Consider the following 23,123-nt stretch of genomic DNA (forward strand, 5'->3'; position numbering starts at 1 on the left):
TGTATTTTTGTCCCAGCTGATAATGTTTATTCTGTGCTTTGATTTGAAGCAACAGCACCTGTTGCTCTGACCCCTGATCTGTGGCTTTAAGTTGTGGACACATATGATGCTTGAGGGATCCATCAGATTTAAACGACCCACATGGTCCCAGACAGTTGGTCAAGCGATGACATTGTGATATACCATGGAATGATGTTCGTTCTTTCCTGACTTTGCTGTTAACCAAACTATTTTTACTCTAAATTAGTTTACAGTTGGGGGATTTCACCAAGTACCACATGTTCCAGGGTCAACATTGTTGATCCTGGATCAACTTTCCAATCAACCAATCAGATTTGAGGGACAAGTTTACAGTTTATGTCAAGTTTAGGCTTAGAACCAGGGTAACTTAAACATCCGTGTTATTCACCTATCATTACCCTATGATTTTAGGGATAAGTTATGGGCAGGGTTAGGTTTAGGGGTTGGGATTGGGTAAGGACTACATTTTGTCCTTACAAAATAGAGTATGTTGATCCAGGACCATGTCTTGGCAAAGTCACAGTGACCTTTACAGTTTATAGTTGCAGCACTCTGTAAAGGTCAGCACTTTAAATGCTTTTTTTACAGGGAACAATTGTGTCACCATTTAGTGCTCTAAATGTTTATATTCAAGTCATATAAAGTGATATATTTCTAAAATATTGGGGACATGTGGGTCTAATGTGGCTCTGAACACAGAAACAGCCCTGACTTCCTCTGGGAGTAGTTAAAATAGAGAAAGAGGGCAAGAGAAAGCTTCTGTTTTGTGTGGTACAGTTTAAGCTTACTTTCAGTTGACAGACATCCAGTAACATATTAGCTGTTCAAGACACTTTATTTCCCCATTTTGAATGTCAATTATAAAATGATTGTATGCACTGATTGCAAAGAAATTAATATATTTACATAAAAATGTACTCTGGAAGGTTTATTGAGCTCCAAATCAGCGTATTAGATTGAATTCGAAGGATCATGTGACACTGAAGACTGGAGTAATGATGTTGACAATTCAGTTTTGCCATCTTAGGAGTAAATTTAAATTTATAATGTAGTAAAACAGAAAACTGTTATTTTAACTTATTTTAAATGTAGTGTTTTCCCCACTAAAGTCAGTTCCCGCTGAGCAGAGATCAAAGGAACTGATTTTTGAAAAACCTGATTCCTTATGTAATTTATATATCTTGAGTACGCAATTTTACAAAGAAATGAAGTTTGATGAATAAATTGTTTCCATAAACTATTTAGAGTACATTTACAGCCTGCTGGGTCGCCCCTGCTTCCCTCTCCAGAGGACTTGGAGGGGGCGGGACCAAAGGAGATCTTATCTCAATTTTCCATTCACTGCTCCAAGTTTCCATTCCTTTTTCTTTTTTTTTTTTCACCACATTCATTTTCAAGCCTTAGCACTACTTAGCATGTATGTGCTCTGTTTTTATGGCTACTGTGGTTATGATCATACTGCTGTTATAGGCTAATTTCATCAAGAGAGTTTCAATTGAATTTCATCATCTAAACTAAACGGGGCTGGCAGCCTTTTCCCGTCTTCTTGTGCTGCTGAATGAGCCATATTCTGATACTCGTGATCCATAACAATAATTAGATACAATGAATCTCATCAGAAGGGATCGGAGAGAAGAATTGATTTGGCATGAGGCTTGTTTGGCTTTGAGCTGGTTTTGTTTTTGTTTTGTTTTTAATTGAACATAAGCATTTTAGTACAGTAGTACATAGGACAGTTCAGTACAATACAGTAGATGTGGTATTGTATTCATTGTCAAGTATTGATAGTGTCTCTTTTCCAATCCGATACCTCATAAGGTTAAGGAACTTTTTTTTTTTTTTTTTTTTTAGTTTTTTGAGAGAAAAATATTTTAGGTAATAATTTAGCTGCAAATTATTATATATCTGTTGTTATTTATCATTTATTCATTCAAAACTTTTAATTGATATACATTTATAATTAATCATATAATTGATATATTTAATTTTAGTTATATATATTTTTTATTTTATAATTAATTATAATTAATTTACAATTCATAAAATACACTCTAAAAATGTTTTGGTCTAATATGGACAATTCAAATTTCACATTGATCTATATATATATATATATATATATATAATGTTTCTTTTCTGCCATTCAATCTGCGATCTTGTTTTGAAAGGAACCTTTCGTGCTAAATAATTAGTAAAATGACTGATTAAAAATAAACACATTTATTCAACATTTTTATGCTGATCTTCTACAATCCATCACAATTGAAAGTATCAATACTTCATAATTGATTGAACTGTAAAAAACACAAATGGATTAATGTAATTTTCTTCTTGGGATGCTTTTAAACCGTATTGAAGAAGTTACATATTTATGTACAAGATTATTATTATTAATATTTTTTTTAAGATCATAAGAAGCACCAATTCAGTAACATGTGACTGTCTAAATATGAACCCAATAGTGTATCAGCATGTAAGTGAGATATATCCAGGCAGGGCTATTCTTTGATATCTTCATATGGCATAAATATGCTCACACCAGTCTTGCCTGAAGCTGAGGCCTCTGGTGGTTGTCTCTCATGGCTAAATATACTGGTGCTCCACATGTGGTTTCTCTTCTCAGATTACTGTTTTTTCTTTTTTCTTTTTTTTTTTCCAACAAGAAAGTGTTCCCATTGGAACCAGCCAAACTCCTCACCCTCCAGCAATCAGGAATTTTCTGCAGCCCTTATTTTGTGTGTGCGGTGGTGTCTGTTTAATGCCAAGAGACGTTTCGCATACATTCAACACACTCTGCTGTCGTAGCTTTGAGTAACATTGATGAGATTCAAAGTGGTGGTGACAAGATAAGAACCTTGATATGGATTCACTTACATGACGCCCATCCAACCCTTCACACCTATTTTTTTTTTATCTCCCTTTACTTCTACAGCACTTGTTCTGCTTTGCTTTAGAGGGCTCCAATACAGCTACAGTAGTCCCCTTAGATAGAGGCATGCGCGCTGTCTGCTCTACAGTTTTAGATTTAAGTATTTAAAACAGAAGGTGGCTGGTCAGCAGGGGGATAATCTAAGACTGTAGGCGGGGTTAAATATAAAATCATAATATGATCCCCCTTCATCTATCTTTGTTAAAGGGGTCCTATTATGCTCATTTACAAGTTCACCGTTATGTTTGTGGGGTTTACTAGAATATGTTTAGATCATTTAATGGCATTAGGCCTCCTCGCCCAACTTTTTATCCACATGCTTTTGCCGGGAATTATTTAGATGAGGGATATTGTGATGTGTACATCACGGGTGTAGTAGAAAATTGACTAAAATACAACAATTGAGGCATTTCAGTAAGCATTTCAGTTATGAGGAGTTCATAAGCAATGCATACTGGTATAGAGAATAACTCTCTTTTTAATGCTCAAACAGCAAAACACACTAAAAAAAGTTGAAAATGTAAAATATATATGTAATAGGACCCCTTTAATATCATAATGAATTAAGAATGACTAACTTTATTGATTTTTGACTCACCATCATGATGTTTTAAACCCATATCATAATTCATATAACCCATATAAAATCCTGCTGAATGGACCAAAAAAGGACTTTTAAAAATACCATGCAGTTGTAATGACTATAACATATTCGTTTTAGATGAGAAATATAGAGGTAAGGCTTTACAATAAGGTCTCATTATTTAACATTAGTTAACTAAGAATGAACAATAGTTCTACAGCATTTATTCATCTTTTTAACGGTTGATCAAATTAAAGTCATTCATGTTAGTTCATTATTAGTTAATAGTTCATAACAGTGCATTAAAGTTAACAAATACAACTATTGATTTAAATAATGTATTGGTAAATGATAAAATTTACATTATTAACAAGAACTAAGAATGAACAATACTTCTACAACAATTATTAATCATAGTTCTTCTTAAATATAGTTAATATTAATTTTATCATTTACTGATACATTATTAAAATCAATAGTTGTATTTGTTTACTTTAAATTAATGCACTGTGAACTAACATGAATGAGTTTAATTTGATTAACCTTTAAACAGATGAATAAATATAGTAATAAATGTATTGCTTGTTAGTTCATGTTGTTAATACATTAACTCATGTAAACCATTGAGATAATGTAAAGTGTTACTGGAATAGTCTGAAAGTTGTTACTCACTGAAAATAGCCATGCCTCACAATTAGTTACTGTATGTTGAGACAGGCCTGATGAGAACCAATGCTATTTTATGTCATTTAGATACTGGTACATTTACATTTAGTTACAGGTACATATAGGTACAGTGAAGAGCATGATTTGAATTTTTGAAATTTAAATTTTGATGTTTCTCACAAATTTTTGAACGTGAAGTATAGCCTATTGCGCACAAGTTTCATGGAGGTAAAAATTGAGACCATTTTTTCTTTTCTATTGTGACTTATATCTAAGAGAAAAGACTTTGAAAAAAAGAAATTGGGAAAAAAAAATGTAGGACGGGACTTCATTTTGTCAAATGAGAATAAATTATTTATAATAACTTTTTTTTATGATATTTTGACTTCAAGTTCCAGTGTGCTTTTCAATATCATCACCATGAGTCATGTTGCAATGAAAAGGCAGGATGTGCAATGATTATTTTCTCTCATTTTTGTGCTAAATTGATTTTTACTGTAAATGCAAACAATGAAATAAAAGAACTGGGAAATGTGCTTATGTTCATCATCACAGATCTTTGTTTAAAAAACAACTAAATCTGAGTTTTTTGTGTCCGCAGGACCCGCAAATGGGCAGAACAGATGCAGGAGGAGCTTGTGCAGTTGATCGATGCTGAGAGCGGCATACATAAGCTCAAAGAAGTAAGACCACACAACTGTCTTTCAGCTTAACACGCACAAACAGATTTTCTATGCTGCCACAAAAACCTTCTGATTTTACACAGAGACACATTTGTGTTTGTCTGTATAAAATCAAGAAGTTCTTGTGGCAGTATAGAAAATATATACAGGATAAATGGCTTCAACATAGATGTATACCATCAATTGACAACATCATGGCAGGTCCTGTCTTGAGTAGTTCACTTTAAAAAAAAAAAAAACTTGTGCTGATAATTTACTCACCCCCATGTCATCCAAGATATCCATATCTTTCTTTCTTCAGTCGAAAAGAAATTAAGGTTTTTGATATTCCAGGATTTTTCTCCATATAATGTACTTTACTGGTAACCAAACGGTTCAAGGTCCAAAATACACTTTCAGTGCAAACGATGAATAAGGGTCTTTGGACCTTGAACCGTTTGGTTACCAGTAAAGTACATAATATGGAGAGTATTTTCATCAAAAACCCTAATTTCTTTTAGACTGAAGAAAGAAAGACATTCTAAAAGTGAAAAGTTTTCATTAATTAAAAATACATGTCCCTATGGAGAAAATGAATGGGACTGGCTATGAGCTGATATCAGTGCTCAAATTCCAAGGGCACTGGTTCTAAAGCTTTCTTTCTATGCAAAAAAAAAAATCATTCAGGTTTAGAATGACATGAAGGTGAATAAATGATTACAGAATTTTCATTTTGCCTGAAATTTTCATATACTGTACTGCTTCAAAGGAGCAAAACATCAGCATCTCTGTGACCCAGTCTCATCAAAACCTTTTAGTGTTTGTCAGGCGGTTTGCCATTCTGAAAAGAATATTGAATGTGTTCAGATAGGTTTACTATGGGAGAAAGCCAAAGAATTCCATCAACCCACAATGCATGCTGCCTGCTGTTAAACTGGGTGGCGATCTGCAGTGGTACATGGGGTCAATGATTCCTTTGGTCCAAAGATTCTGTCATATATAACAATAAAGGAAAATGACCTTTTTTTTTACAGGAACAGGTTCACACCTGTGCATATCCAATCACAGTCCTTTATGGTGTATTTTTTTTACGTCTAAACAAATTTAAGAGTGAATATCCTAAATGATCAGACACTAACATCCACAAATCTACACTGGAGGTTCTGGAAAGCAGGGTTCAAAGTATATATATATTACCTATTTCTTTGTTAAAAATATATATACACTTTACCACAGTATTGATAGCAACAGTCTGATAAAAGACAGGAACCAATTATTCTTTTTTTGGCCTTGCAGTTAATATTAATATAACTTATTATATTTTTTATTCATTTTATTTATTATTTAAATTCTATTCAAGTATACCCATCATAACTATTGACGTTTTACAGGAGACCTTCTAACCACTAAATAATTGCCTGTTTGGTTTAGCAGAGTCTTAGAATATTCCATAATTCATATACGTTCTTACCAGCTTTACTCTTTTTACATAGTTGTGTCTTGGTTTAATTGCAAAAAGGTTGACTTAAATCTGTTTTGTTTTATGCATTGATTATCTGTCACAGCCTTATATATATATATATATATATATATATATATATATATAAATATATACGACTAATAAGATTTGCAGGAACATTTGTAATGAATGCTATGCAGTCTGTCAAGGCTATGACACCTCAAGAGTTATCTGCCTTTTCTTTCTCTCTGCTCATAATAAGTGATGGCTTTTTAGACAAATTTCAGCAAGTAAACCTGAAACCTTAAACCTCTCTCCTTCTCAGATTTTCAAGGATTTGCACAAACACTATACTGTGAAGCAAAACAACGCTGAACAGCTGGTGGCAAAAGCTGCGAGTGAAATCGAAAAACTTCTTGCCAGCCGCTCCAAAGCTCTAGAAGTAAGTATTACACGTTACCAACCTAATATTCAAAACGTGTAGCACTTTTAGGGCATTTTTTGAGATGTTACCCTGGGTTTTTCCTGCATGGGTCAAAAATGGTCTTCTGTGGTGGCGACTTGAGTTCAACACGAGGTACACAAAGCTTCATTCTTGGAAAGGTACACAAAACTTCCATTATAATCAAGGAAGCTGTACTGTATGTGCTCTGCGATGAATCTCTTAGTGACATCGTGTTTATACTTTGGTTATGATGAAAGTTACGATTAGGTTTGCCCATTGCGTTCATTCAGTAAACAGATTTGTCTGTGATGAAGTGATAACAGCTCAATGCAGTAAAAACATGTAAATGGAAACCTTTGATGCTCTTTGGTCAGTGCAGGAAAAACCCTGTTATACATTGCAACTGAATGTATATGTTTTATTTGATGCAATCATATTTAATCATGTTGATTTCCACCCGTCGAGGTGTATTCCAGGTGTCATACTTGCATAATGCTCTTGCTATTTCAGCAGTATATTTTCTTTATAAATTTTTTGAATGCGTAAAATACCCAGATGACCTACTAAATTTGCTGAAATGAACAATAAACAAACCAATCTGTTGACAAAATGAAGGTATAAAAAGGTTCTATGTAAGGAGAAATATATCAAATGCTTGCATATTTAATATATTTCTCAACAGAACCTTTTTGGTATTAAGGGTTTGTAAAAATTGGGTCAAGAACCCTATGTTCCATGTATGAACCTCTTTTTTTTTTTTAAGAGTGTGTAGTACGTACTAAGCTAGTGTTTCAAAAATAGCCATTGTTTTTTCTGCTCGGTCCAAAGTAAATTAGATCTGACAGAAAGATCCAGCTTGGATCGATCTGCATTGATCTAGCTCTGATAAAACTGAGTCCAGAATGTTGGAGGGCTGCTTTAAGCTGAAAGTTAATTAGCTTGTCCATACGCTCTGTCCTTTTGATTTTCTTTCTTGTTAAACTGTACGCTGTATGCCCTGAAAACTGTCTCAAGAGCATTTTCCATTATTGTATGAATAGAAATCATTAGATATGATTATGCTGGCTCATTTTCCCAGAGAGTGGAGAAATACCATATGTTGTGTGCGCTTGAGCAGGGTCAGTCAATGTTATAAATGTTTAACTCTTCCTCCTGAAGTGCGGGTGATGTATATAGCAGACTGGCGAGCTGCTTTTATTGGTGAGCATTAAACACATCGCTGACAGCTCACCCTGATGACTAAATAAATGTATTGACCTTTCACTCCTTCTCTCTCTTTCTCACTGTCCCTTTCCTTTTTTCGCCTGCTGGCTTTTTTTCTGTCATGCTTAATTGGTCTGAAATAAGTGCTCTTGTTTTAATGGATACGAAAGCGTAAGTGTGGGTCACATGATGGAAATAACTGCTCTTAGGTCATTGGATCTGTAATAGCTGGTTTTGGTGCGGGGACACTTTGGCTGTTTGCTTCTGTTTATTTGTGTGTGTGTGTGTGTGTGTGTGTGTGTATTTTTGGCTAATTGTTTCTACCTCCAGTCACAATGCCCAGGCTGGAGACTGTCCTCATGTCACTCCATTTAAAATAGTCTTTATCTAGTGTTCTCCCTCCACCGACACAAACACAAACGTGACCATTACTTGCCTGTTTTCATGCTTTTCTCTCCTCTACTTTTATAGTCACATTCAGATGAAAAAGACTTAGTTGAGTCAGAGCTGTGCTGTTTATTTATATATGTATATGTTTTTATTATTTTTTTTAGTTTTGTATCCTGCCTATAATTAAAAAGATCACAAGTACATCAAGTTCGGCAACTCTAGTGAATCAAAAGCATTAAATAAATAAATAAATTAACTAATTTTTATTAATTACATTTTTTTAATTAAGCATTACAAAAGAACCAAAAATATTACATTTAATTAATCAATAAATGCAGGTAGTACAATTAAGCACATCTTTTTAAAATATTTCAGATTTTCTGTAGAGTATATTTATTTTATATTTGTGCACTAACTTTTTCGTTTGTCCTTCCTTCCTTCCTTACTTCCCTCCTTCCTGGTTTCCTTCCTTCCTTCTTTCCTTCCTTGCTTCCTTCCATCATTCCTTCTTCCTTGCTTCCTTCCTTGCTTCCTTCTTTGCTTCCTTCTATCATTCCTTCCTTCCTTCTTCCTTGCTTCCTTCTTTGCTTCCTTCTATCCTTCCTTCTTCCTTGCTTCCTTCTATCATTCCTTCCTTCTTCCTTCCTTCCTTCCTTCCTTCCTTCCTTGCTTCCTTCCTTGCTTCCTTCTATCCTTCCTTCCTTCCTTCTTTGCTTCCTTCTTCCTTGCTTCCTTCTATCCTTCCTTCCTTCCTTCTTTGCTTCCTTCTTCTGCTTCCTTGCTTCCTTCCTTCCTTGCTTCCTTCTTTGCTTCCCTCCTTCCTTCTTTGCTTCCTTATTCATTGCTTCCTTACATCTTTCATTCCTTCTTTCCTTGCTTCCTTGCTTCATTCTTTGCTTCCTTCCTTCCTTCCTTCTTTGCTTCCTTCTTCCTTGCTTTCTTCCTTCCTTCTTTTCTTCCTTCTTCCTTGCTTCCTTCATTGCTTCCTTCCTTCCTTGCTTGCTTGCTTTCTTCCTTCCTTCCTTCTTTGCTTCCTTCCTTCATTCTTTGCTTCCTTCCTTCCTTGCTTACTTCCTTCCTTCCTCCCTAAATGAATCAGCTTGTTATTGTGGCACCATTAAGATTAACCTGCTTTTAAATGGCACATAAAACAAGACACACTCTAATTGGTTGTGTTGCACATCAGTCCGGTGGTTTCTTCCTGTCTAACTCATTGCCCAACTGTTGTTTCTGAGAAACTTTCTTCTAAGGAAGTGCTTTTGCTTGAGAATCATTGATTGGCCTCTTATTCCACCACTGGAAGTCAGCTGTCACTGTGACGATGAGCATATCTTGCCGATCATGTGGTGCTGTTCACGTTCCTGTTGTTCTTTCCTGAGTGACCACAGATCATGTCTTGTTCTAATCAATATCTGCTGGATCAGACTTGACTGATCTCGACTGTGGGATGCTGGGGTTGGATTAGACTGATTGATTGATTGATTGGCAGCTCAGTTAAGTTGATCAGTGAGTGTCTTTAATTTGGAGGCATCCATCAGCAGCTGTCTGCACAGTCGATGCAAGTTAACGGAGAATGCTTGACATGCGGTCGGGATGCTGTGTTGTCCAACAGGAAACTGAAGGTGCTAGCTGTTGATGGAGACAGTGTTTTCTTTAACGTCAATCAAATCACTTTAACAGTTAAAATGTCTCACTTTTGCCCCCCTCTCTCTCTGTGTGTGTCTCCCTCTCCCTTGACTTTATTCCAATTACAGCCATTCAACCTACTGAAATTAACTTTTCCTTGTCAATTCTTTCTTTCTACCAATTGCTCCCTCTCACTCTCTCTGGACATCGTTCCAACACTTTTTGGAAAGAACAATTTTTTAAGAGTTTTAAAGAACATTTTTTTCCCTTAAATGTATAGGACGTTATCAGTATATGCAAATAAGCATTTAGCCTTATATCTAGCACTAAATTTATTTAGCATTAATTAGGTTTTATTTATTTTGATTGATATAATCTCTAAAATGTTCTATTTTATGTTAATCTTTATTGCTAGACAATTACAAAAGCACACAAATTGGACATGTCTCAAATTTTTCGCTAATAAAACATTTATTTTGCTCTCTTGAGGGTTGACATTCAACATTTTTTGAAAGTTATAAGTAACTTCTTTCAATGACAATTAAACCAACTAGCAATAAGATAGATGGAGAGATGGAGAGATGGACAGGTAGATGGATGGATGGATGAATACACACAAAGATATTATAATAGTGCATTTTTGACACTTTATACTTTAAATTATTTCATAACATACTACATCTCATTTGTGTCATGATTGTGTCTGTGAAGCCTTAAAGTTCTGTCTAGGTGGTGGCCAAGTTTTGGAACAGATCCAGAGTGTGTACGTATGGTAATTCAAAGTATTTGCTTCTGTTTTTAGAAAGAAAAAAAGGTTCTTTCACAGTGATCTGAGAGCCCAACTGCTAAATGCTGCATCAAAAGGAAGAAAAATGAAAAGCATGACAGAGAGAGAGAGACACACACTGAGGAAAGAGAAGCTTGCATCCATCAAAAGGGACACAACAGATGGAAAGGAAGGGTGTTTGTTTGCTCTCTGTTTGATGTTGCAGATAAAACAGCACCAGCAGTTCAGTCGTTCTATGCGCTGATTCTTGGACAGCTAAATATCATTATAGAGTTTCTGGAAACTAGACTCTCATGGGCCAATACTGTACACACTAAATTAATCTCCAGAAGCCCCTTCCCTCTCCTGCCTGCACTCGTTTCTTATTCTATCAGTCTTTCTTTGGATGATGTGCAGTGAAGGGCTAGAGAGCTGCAGGATAACATCAGTAAACAGCACTGGGTTGTTTTTTTCCGGTTTCAATGATGTTCAGTTCACTCCAGTACAGTTAGCTTGTTGAGGAAATGTGTGCTATTACTTTTAAGCGATGGGAGGATGGTGTCTTTCTTTATAGCACTACCCACGTCCAACTCTTTCTTGTTGTTTAAGTATTAATTATTTAGATTGTTGCTTTCTATTTCTCTTGATGGATCGCTACGTATTCAGTATATATATATATATATCCCTCCATATTCTTCCATCCCAAGAACTGGTTGTAGTCTTACTCAATTTCTGTGAAAGTCTAGACTGACTGATTAGATTTCAGGAAGGAGAACTTCACCTTAGGAAATGTACTGAATGAGTCCCTCATTGTAATGGGGTAGAGTAAGGACTTGAAGGACAGACAAAGGGTATGATGTCGCAGTACAATACCCATAAGCATTCAGTGCTTCTCAGAGGACAAACGGCTGTCAAAGGTACCACATGTCAAATAAGTGAACTAATTGTGCAGTGTAAATGAGTTCCATAACAACTCAGGAAATGGGAAGAGCCCTTTTTGTCTTGATCTACCTGTTGGAACTGTCCGGGGATCTAAAATATATTGGTTACTGGCAAAACATTCATTGTAACAGACAGTTGTACTACCAGAAACATCATCACCAGATCCTAGTGGCTGTTGGTTTCTGCGGTACCAATTGGCTCCATACACAGACACTGCTAAACTTAGCTGTACCACCTGTCTCCCAACAAGTGTTGGCAACAAATGATAGAAGGCTCACACTAACTTTCTGCAAACTCCACCAACCTAATATGAGACATAATGAAGCACTAGTGTGAGAGCTGGCAGTAGTTAAACTCTCATCTCAGCAATGAAGAGCTGCATAATTACAGTGCTGTCCACCCACAGTGTGACTTCACTGGGAGATATTTTCACTTCTGCTTAAACACCCTGTGCTGGGAACTTTAATGGGATGGTACGAGGATGGGTAATCTTACAGTTGATCACTGATCTTTTTTAGTGAGACTGAGACTGGAGAGTGTTGTTGTTTGGCTAGATATACTCAACACAAATCAGAGATTAGGAGTATAGAGCTATAAAGTTAATATGGAAATTTTCACCCAGATAATTTGGTATTGGAACAAAATGATGAAAATTGCTCAAATTCAATCTCCGATTTCAGATTTGGCAAAACATTAAGATCTCTTCTGAAATCTCTTTCTAGATACACCTATATACACTGTAAAAATGAATATGCTTTATCTAATCAAAAAACATTGTGGCAACAGATTACAAGCAACACTATTAAATAAATTTAACAAATTAAAATTGAGTAATAATTAATCAAATTAATCCCTTAAAAGTTAACCATTTAAAATGAGTAAAACGTACAACAACAACCAAAAAAACATAAATTGAAGTCACCATTACGGTGATCGGTGTTTGTTTTAGGTTTGTTTTAAAATGATGGTTTTCTCCTTCAGTGATTCTGCTTGTTAACATCAGTCTTCAATGTTGGCAATATAAAATAAAGAGATCTTAATTAATCTTTGACGTCTGTCTGTTAGTGAGATATTGTTGTTACATTTTTTTGGTGTAAACCTGACTCATTTTAAATGGTTAACTTTTAAGGAATTATTTGAATAATTATTACTCAATTCTAATTTGTTAAATTTAATTAATAATATTGCTTGTGATCTGTTGCCAGAATTCTATATTGATTATAAAGCATATTCATTTTTACAGTGTACACCAAACAATTTTACACCAGAAGCAGAAGAACAAATGTTCTATCTAATCTTCATTTAATCTTATTGCGGTCCTACAAGAAAACTTTTTTTTTTTCAGGGTTTTTTTTTTTTTCATACACACGCAAAATAAATGTCCTAACAAGTGGAAGCATTTTGAAATAAGAACTGTATCTCTACACACACATACATATATGGAGCCATCTGTTTCAAAGCCTGTTGTGGATCATATCCCTTGGCCTCAGGCTGGTTTTCAGTATGTTGAATTGTAGTGCTGGATGCAGTTTCCTCACGTTTGGCTTGGAACAGTGACAGGTGGTGGATCCCAATAAGCTTTTCATACCCACCTTGAGTCAAAATGGCTCCTGTTGAACTCTGGAAAGACAGTACAGTTTACCCTGCCACATGCTCCAGCTTCCATCAGCCTTTGCCAGGCTGAACATGATGAGCGTTACTGGGATCACAGTCTTCTTTTTTATAGTCTGTGTTTACACTCTGCTGAGAGGCGTGAAAACTGCTCGATTTCCACAACCGTATTTTCATGTGCTGTTGTAGAGTATTGATATCTTGAGCGAAGTTCAGAAGTTCATTGTCTCCATGTTGTTGAGTCACATTGAAAGGTTAAGAGTGCCGCTCACAATATGGACGCTCTCCAGCAACTGTAATAAAGACTTCAGCTTCAGATTTACTAAATGAATTAGTGGACCCTATTCATCTCATTTTGATTTGGCTCGCGGCCATGTTACTTGTCACAGATCCAAGCAGGGAAGGCATAGATTTTAGGATAAAATGTATTTATTTATTTAAGGTAAGACGCAGCCACGGTTTCCTTTAATTTCTTGAGCCTTTAAAATCATATTTTACCTTCACTTATTCATTGTGGCTCTTTGTTGCCCAAAACTTTGTTCAATTAAACATTTTTGTCAAATACTGTTCTACTACCAAGTGCCTATATGTGAATATGGTAACTATTTTATTGACTATGGTTATTCATTATTTGGGGGCAGTTTCTGGGAGGTAAAATATAAGATTTTAACTGAAAGGGTGAACTATGTTCTCAGGTCAAGGGTATATATTTTTTAAGCCAGGGCAAGCTGTCACTAAATGATATACATTTATACTATTTATTAATTAAATTTTGTGCTGGCCACTTTTGTTAACTTTTATATTGTTTGCTGTTTCATTGTTTTTACAGTTCAAATTTGTAAAAGCCTATAGTGTCCATACTGTAAAAAAAAAATAAAAAATACAAATACCCATTTAGGCTATCAAAGTACCATGGTATTACCATTTAATACTGACTGTACCACCACGTACACACGCACACACACACACACACACATATATATATACATATGAAATGTTCAAAATAACACTATTTATTTGGAATTTAAATCTAATGTAACATTATAAATGTCTTCACTGCCACTTTTGATCAATTAAATGCATCCTTACTGAATACAAGTATTAAATTCTTTAAAACAATAATTACTGACCCTAACATTTTGAACTGTAGTGTACTGTTTAGTAAGGGACATACTGCATGTATGTTTTTATGATGTTGTATTCATGGGATTCATGGCTTCAGTGTTGTTTCGTACACCTATCGTACTCTGTCTTTGTTTCTTTGTTGTGATGAGTAGAGTAGGATAGACACACACATGCATGCATTACATTAAAATGAAATGTCTTTTTATGATTTACCTTTCATGTTTTGATAAATGTGCAGTAAATACTGTATACATTATCAGCAGCTGTTGAACATAAAAACATAAACATAAAAGCAAAAATGAGACCAAATAGAGATCCCGTTAAACTAACTGAGCTAAATGACTCGCATTCAGAACAGCAGGGAGACTTGACAAATCCAGCCTGGAGCATTTCACACCATTTCCTCCATCATTCAACACTGTGGCAGGATTCAAGGGTAATTGGCCGACTTTTCAAGAGCTTGTCAATGCTTTTTTAAAATGCTGAATGTAGTGATGTTATACAGAGACACAAGCTGGGTATAGTAGAGTTTTACTATTATTAATGTTAAAATGCCCTCATCAAAGGAGAATGCACATATATATTATTGAATTATTGCTTTAATTAGTCGTCGTGTAATTAGGTCAGCCAGAGGGCACATATACCCCAGTTTTGTTTATGTGTGAATGTGTGTGCATCCATCCTTTGTCGATTTTATTTTAGTTTTCGCTAAGTATTAGGAATTAAATATAAAGAATAAAGTTTTATTTTTTTATAAAACCCAATAAAACTTCAACTTAATATGTTAGGCTATATTAAGGATTTTTGCCGCCCCCGAATTTCCGCTAATTCGAAGCGAAAGTAAAATGTAGTTAGTGGATGATGGAGTTTTCCCATTTTCTCCAACTCTAATGAATTCCCATATGGCTGTGCTCCCTTTACTTTCACTTCGAATTAGCGGCAATTCGGGGATGGCAAAAAAAAAAAATAAATAAATATTGCCTAACATATTAAGTTTAAGTTTAAATTTAAAAAGTTTAAAAAATAACACTTTATTATTTATAATTATTCCAAAAGAGAGAGACCTTATAGCAATGGATAGCCCAGAAGGTGAAGGGGGGAAAGCGTCCATCCATCAGTCCAAAGCCTCCTAGTGGGAATTGAATTGACAACTACTGTGTACATGGCTTTATACTTGCAGGGAAGAGACCCACATAGCTCCAGACCCAGTGAAATTTGGCAACAACCCTGGTCAATCTGAGATGAGATGTGTTTGAATGCTGATACAGGATCTGTGTGCATGGTTTCACTTGAGAACCACGGACTACCCATCCTCCCTGGATTGATAAAACAGATAGGATAAAACACCCTAGTCCTGATGAGACTGAGACCACAGGTTGTTATGGCAACAGCTCATCAGAGAGTGTAGACCCCGGGGTCAATGGGTTATTATGGGATGTCTAAAGTGGGAGGAGAGATTTCATCATCTAGCCATGCGTTACACTTCTTCATTATTTTACCCTGGAGGATCAAGTGATAAAAATACGTTTATTTTTAGTCTTATTATAATGGCGATACTCTGGATCTACTGTATTGTTTGGATTAACATCATGAGACCTTGAAAATCTTCCACATTTTGTGCTTGCAGCATAAAAAGCCTTCAAAGGTCTGTCTCCTTTAGTGGCATTCAAGGAAAAATCTTTAAAAAATGACAGAAAAGAAAAATCCAAATGTCCAAATTTGAATGCATCTTATCAAGATTTAGGTTTATACAGATATTATAGCCCATACTTCTTAAACTGTTAAATAACTTTGATATTATTATTATTATTTTCAAAATATCATGAATCAATCAATAAATATTAGGGCTGCAAGATATGAGGAAAATGTCATATTGGGATTATTGAGGTCAATATTGCAATTGCGATATGCGATAGCGATATAATTTTTTACAGCCTGAACTAACATTGCCTGTAAAAAAAAAGGGGTCAAATTATCTGCTAATTATATTGACCTTGACAAACAGTCACAACGCATTCTCATCCTGTAGGGCGTCATCTAACTGACACTTTTGACCATGCGTCTAAATCCGATGCACATGGCAAACTTTAGCGTCAGTTAGATGACGCGGGTAGGTTTAGGTATGGGGTAGGGTTAGGGTTAGACCACTAGGAGGCGCGTCTCATATTGACGCTAAAGGGTGCCATGTGCGTCGGATGTTGACGCATGGTCAAAAGCGTCAGTTAGATGACGCCTTGGGATGTGAATGGGCTGACAGTCATGAGGCTTTTATGTTATTTTTCCTGTTTCATGTTTCTGCATGGTCGTTGCAAATGACATGCTCCAAGAAGTGAAGTTGAAGCTTTAGCCTTCATTATAAACTGCCACAAAATGACAATCCCACCGGCCACCACTGTTTCTTTGATCAAAATCTCTCCATCTCATATAGTGTGATCTTTGGCAGATCGAGTGAGAATTCTTAATTTGTTTTCAGGTCCCATGGCTTTTGAGATTGATTTGACATCATGAACCCCTAATCTTCAATCTAATTTCAAGGCCAATAAAAAGTAAAAAAAAAGGGCTCCAGGATAAGTTTCAGGAATGAGTTGTGTGAAAGTTCCCAGGGGAAATTAGACATTCAGTGAGTTTCTAGTACAGACCATGTTATACTGTTATTAACCTAATCAGTTGAGGAGACCTGACTGGACCTAAGATGCTGTCTAAATTTAGTGTGCCATCACTGAGGGGTTTTCTCCGAAGCTGAGAATCTGGAGTAAAGGCTGAATGCAGGTCATGTGTCTTCTAACTTTGATAATCTGTGCTGCATTTCCCAAATTAACTCTGATGGATACATTACACGTTTTTATTGGAACTCATTCATGTTAATACATTTATTGTGTTATAAAGTCAGGCTCTTTTATTAGATTCGAGAAAATCAATAAAATGAAACTATATCTATTTTAGATGATTATAAATGTTAGAACGAATGAGGTTTTGGTGTCCTTTTTCTTGGTTTAAAATGGTGTTTTATATATACAATATACCAAAAGTTTAGTCGATAAGAATTTCAAAAAAGTTTGTCTCTTATCCTCACCAAGGCTGCATTTATTTGATAAAAAATACATGTTTTCTATTGTAATATATTTTAAAATGTCATTTATTTCTGTGACGCAGAGCTGAACTTTCAGCAGCCATTACTCCAGTCTTCATTGCCACGTCAGAATATGCTAATGCTCTATTACGTTTATACATTGTACATGTTAAATGTGTACGTTTGGGCATATACATGTATACCATTCTTTGAAACTTTCATCTTGTTCCTTATGTTTGTAGGCGCTGGCGACTGCTGCGGAGAAACTACAGATGGAACACCAGTGGAAGGATGACCTTGACGTAATGCTTCACGCATACACATTTTATAAACACTGATATACATACACACAGGTGGGAAAAATAAGGCTGCAAAACTTTTGCCCGGGAATGTTTTCATTTAGTTCTTTATTAGAGAACAACAGATAGGCCTACCTGACATATTTACACATGCCATCACCTCAATTAAGAGATAATCAATAGGGATGTTAAAAGTTGGCATCCTGATCTCAGACCTTGCGTCTGTTGTATTGATGCATTTCAGGTTCCCACGGACTGAAATATCAATTCTAATTTGCAGAGGAATGGATGTGATGTCTAGTTGTCTGTTATAGATTTGTCAGTCATGTATTGTTTAAATGAGTCATCCAGATTTGTATCGCAGCAATATTTAATTTCTGAATCAGACTGAGGGAGATTCACTATTTAACGTACTTTTAACATACAAAAAGCTCAGTTTTAACCCCAAATTTTGTTTATTCAGTGGTTTTAATCTGAATATAAACTAACAGCATCATGATTAGAAGACCTGCCTATGACATCAATCCGTTTTGAGAGATAGTGAGGAAAAGTGTGTTGATTCGATCACCTTCTCATATTACCTTACTTAATATTTTGGCAGTACCACATAATACAGTAATATACAGTATATGATACTGAATGATTAGGATTTACTGTACACTCACACATACACTCAGAGAGAGACATTATGACAATGCTTTTTTTTTTACTTTTACTTTTTTTTTCATGAGGGTTTCTGTGGATCCTTAAGTATTAAAAAAGGTATGATCAAATTAAATTAAGGCCATCAAAATTATACATATTGTACATAGATGTTACACTCTAGGCGATTTCTAGGCAAAACACATAAGTGTGCCTTTGTGTTCAAAAGTCGTTCCTGCCTGCAGCTGTCACGACAGGTGCTTTTCTTCAAGCGTTTCTTATGGACACAATTGCTATGTTACTGCTGACAGATGGAGAGTTTTTCTTTTGAATTATTGATGGGATGCTGGTACCAACTGTGTTAAAGACACAACCTACTTGGTCAAGCATTTGATCCCATGTAGAGGTGACTTGTACGTGTATGTCTCAGCAATCAGTGTACTATAACCTAAAAAGAGTGTCTGCCACATGATTAGCAAGCAAGTAGGACAGGTGGCGGCAGCCGGTGATGATCCACTTCTATGTCTCCAAGGCAACTGTATGTCAGATAGTGAGCTCGCTTGTTAACGCCCCAGTAATGCTAGTCCTGACAGCGCCCTCACACTGTGAGGAGAACAACCCTTGGAGAAGACACACACACACGTCTATATTACTAACGGGCCTATCGCTCTACACTGGCCAAGAGGGGACTAGTGTTTCTGGTCATTTTGAAGAAACAAAAATGACATACAAAATTTTCTTTTAAGGTCCTTTTTTTTCATAATATAACTTTAAATATGTATTTTTTTTATTATTATTATTTCAAAAAACATGCCAGGAGTGGACCTGCATCTCTGACCATTGACTAACTAAGGGGCCTTCCATAGCATGCAATGGAACTCTGTGTGTGTGTGTGTGTGAACAGTGAAGTGAACTGGCAGTCTGTCTTCATAATGTAACTTATATATGTATATATATATATGTTCACACAGGCATCGGAGATCACAATATGCGGATAAACATATCATAATGACCTAACCATCAGTTAACAAAAATGTAAAAAAAAAAAAAAATGAATTGCTTGAGGAAAGACAATTTGAATGCCTCTTATCATTCATTATATTAGTTTTCTTATATAACGCTCTCTCTTCATAGACACTTCCTATGCTTGGTTAGGCAGTCCCTGACAATTTACTTGCCTTTGTTATGTGTCATTGCACGCACACACACGTTTTATGAGAACATTCCATAAACAATTATTTTTATAATGTACAAACTGTATATTATATATTCTGATTGATTTATAGGCTGTTTTCCTCATGGGAACCAAAAATGTCCCGACAAGGGTTTTAGATATTGCTATCTTTGTGGATATTGTCATCTTTGCAAACCTCTGTACTGAAAAACACAAATATAGAGCTATGTTAAAACACTTGGCACGGGTTATCTTCCTAATGGCATGGGGAGGTAAACACAGCTCTTTAATAGCATCGGGCCCCACCTTTTCTGCCTCATCCAGGTCACTAAGCAGGTCTGCTTGTAAAATAACCACAGTGCATAAGCTCAAGCCTGACCCACTGCTGACTTATTAAATACAAAAAATAAAGTTACAAAATCAAACTAGGTGAAGGAATGAATGAAAATGAAGTCAGGTCTGGGCCCATAACAAAAAAAGGGGCAACTAAACAAACCCAACTTAACCCTTTATAGTGCACTCAATGAAATTCAAAATTTCAACCATAGAGTGTTATTGGAGGATATTATAAGACTTCTAAACATTTGTGAGTTTTAATTATTTTATTTTATTTTTTTAGGTTGGAAATCAAGGGCAATGAAGTTAACATATATGGTTCCTCGCCAGTCTAGGGTATTTTTTTTTTTCCTTAAAAAGTGTATAAAAATATAATAAAAACACACTTGTTACAACATAAAAATATTTAGTTAGGAACATTTTTAATTATTATTAGGAACATTTTAAATTAAATTACACCCCTTGGCAGAGGGGCCTATATCACTCTGGCCTGGAGTGTCTAGGTTGTGGGTGGTTGGGAAGAAGTCAGGGTCTGCCACATCATCATCTTCCTCCTCAGAGCCCGCATCACTGATGCTGGGGTGGGCTGGCACAACCGTCTCCCTCTTGCCGTAAAAGATTCGCGTAGATAGCTGCAAAGAACAGAGAGTATATTTGAGTCAATATCAAACCCAGTTTGAGTTATTTGTTGAGTAACAGTGAAGTGCAGATCTACTGAAATTTAAATTAGAAAAATAAGTGAGTAACATTGGACTGGTCTGTCATAATATATGCAAATATACAATACGAAGTGCAAAATATCATTACAAGTATTAAAAACTGTTAAAAAGGTCATAAAACAGACCAAAACCACACATATTTCAATATCTAATATGGCTTGAAAACGTCTATAAATGTTTTGCGTTTCCCACTGGATCACTTTATAATGTTCTTCAAACCTTTGATAACATTCAATGCACTAGTAAATACTATTGTCCTTATAATCATAGACTGTGGTTATAATGCATTATTTGTAGAAAAAAAATAAATACCCTAGTACGGCTTTTCTATACGCATAGGGCGCATGTCTAAATATGGACATTCTAGCTCTTGCGCTAATCTTACCTGAACAGGGCGAATGATCAAATATAGTCTCACCAGTAGCGCTGATGTGGGAGTAGGTATTAGCGCACAACCTCACTTTCCAAGATCCGGAACGACACTGAAGTTTGAAATGCTCGGCGCAACTTCTGATTGGTCAGATGCCATGGTGTGACCATCAGTGACGTAGCATGATCTTCCCTGTTTGGCTAGGAGAAATATATGTGCTCATACAACAACGCAAACAGGCTGGGCAGAGTCAGTTTGAATGCATGATTAACTTACAAAATATGGTTACTCACCCCCATAACAGCCAGCAATCAAATCAACCCAACATGACCTTCCCAACTTCCCAATGACGCACATGGGGAACTTATATATACAGAGGACTAGTCCATTGAACATACACAGGGGACACCACAATCATCACTTAACAATTACAATAAAATAAAATAATTAACTCAAATTAACAATAAAGAGGTCATAAACTAAACTTACGCAACTAATTATAATAAAAAATAAACACGTAATCTGTAAATAGAATAAACAAAACTAACATATAATAAATCATCCCCCCCCCCCCTGCTAATTGGCAACATGGATTAACCCAGCAGTATAAAACGGCAGCCACTGACACCATCCAGTCCTTTAGGAATGGACCTCCACTGGAGCTCTGCGTCCCAGGCTGCCCTCAAACCTCCACTTTCCACATGCAGGTAACTCAAACTCAAAGAAATAAACTTTAACACAATATATCATTGACAACTAGAAAGTGTGCATCTGGTTATGGTTTGCTTCTTGTAAGTGGCGTTTTAACATTTGAAAACATAGAGAAAATATGTTTGTCTGAGTTGGTTGTAGTTTTGTTTCATGTCCATGTTTTCTTTCCTTTCAGTAGATTTCGTCATGTTCCTGTTGGTCAAGTGACTTTCTTGCCTTCATCTGATGACATCTTGTGCTTCCCTATCCACCAATTTCATGGTTGGCAAATTTCCTAGTTAGGAAAATAATAGCGGCTTTGAACCGGAAGTTGGTTGTCGTTTTCCGGTTCAAAGCTTCTGTGCGTTTGGTAGCTTGTAGCTTGCTATCTTGTTTGCTGTAAAAGCTGGTGTTTCTCCATGGATGAAGCACAAATGGACAAATAAAACTGGCTAGATGACATAAAGCAACATGAAACTCAATGGTTCAATGCTTTCGTGTGGCTTATGTCATTGGTCCTTACTATATACAGCCCTCATGTTATTGTCTCTTGTCTTGCTTTGTTTCATGTAATGCTGTTTAAGTTTTATGTTTCAAATCATGTTTAAATTGTTTTTTTTAACAGTGAAGTGCAGATCTGCTGAAATTTAAATTAGAAAAATAACTGAGTAACATTGGACTGGTCTGTCAATTTATGTAAATATATAAGAAGTGCAAAATATCATAAGTATTAAAAACTGTTAGAAAGGTCATAAAACTGACCAAAACCACACATATTTCAATATCTAATATGGCTTGAAAATGTCTATAAATGTGTTGCGTTTGCCACTGGATCACTTTATAATGTTCTTCAAACCTTTGATAACATTCAATGCACTAGTAAATACTATCGTCCTTATAATCATAGACTGTGGTTATAATGCATTATGTGTAGAAAAAAAAAATACCCTAGTACGGCTTTTCTATACGGATAGGGCGCATGTCTAAATACGGACATTCTAGCACTTGCGCTAATCTTACCTGAACAGGGCGAATGATCAAATATAGTCTCAATATTTTTCATATTTTTTTGTTTTTGTAAGAAAACGCTCATGGGTTCAATTCAACGCTCCTTTGGTGGATTAATCATTACACTATCTCCATTAAAGCCCATAATTGCAGTTTCAATGTAAAACTCTAGTAACTCTTGCACATCATTAGTCCTGACAGCTGCAATCTAGTTTTATTTTGTGCTTCGTGTATGAAACTGAGTGTGTTTATGCATGTGGCTATCTATCTGAAGGTGTTCACTGGTGCTGTATTTGTCTACACATCCACATCTGAGGTTTCTATGTTTTAGGCGGTCTTTATCATGAGATAAAAAAACAATCACTCGTATTATTAAAGTCAGGGTAT

General features: G+C 35.6%; 1 protein-coding gene and 1 long non-coding RNA gene across 3 annotated transcripts in view; one reads left to right on the plus strand and one right to left on the minus strand.

Moving 5' to 3' along the window:
- cacna2d1a (calcium voltage-gated channel auxiliary subunit alpha2delta 1a) overlaps positions 1-23,123 on the plus strand; it is an 83,651-nt gene that overhangs the window by 12,585 nt on the left and 47,943 nt on the right. For both annotated transcript variants that reach the window (XM_089127295.1, XM_039668307.2), the window contains exons 2-4: positions 4,801-4,882; positions 6,646-6,762; positions 17,741-17,800. In XM_089127295.1, coding sequence (XP_088983421.1) covers positions 4,801-4,882; positions 6,646-6,762; positions 17,741-17,800 — 259 coding nt within the window. The remainder of the gene's footprint in view (positions 1-4,800; positions 4,883-6,645; positions 6,763-17,740; positions 17,801-23,123) is intronic.
- LOC120476970 (uncharacterized) lies at positions 20,355-21,376 on the minus strand. Its single transcript, XR_005622291.2, has 3 exons — positions 21,332-21,376; positions 21,087-21,238; positions 20,355-20,581 (listed from the first exon to the last, which is right to left on the minus strand). It is a non-coding gene; the product is annotated as an uncharacterized LOC120476970 (long non-coding RNA).

This window comes from Pimephales promelas, chromosome 24 (genome assembly GCF_988280905.1).
Source record: "Pimephales promelas chromosome 24, fPimPro1.hap1.1, whole genome shotgun sequence".
NCBI lineage: Eukaryota > Metazoa > Chordata > Actinopteri > Cypriniformes > Leuciscidae > Pimephales > Pimephales promelas.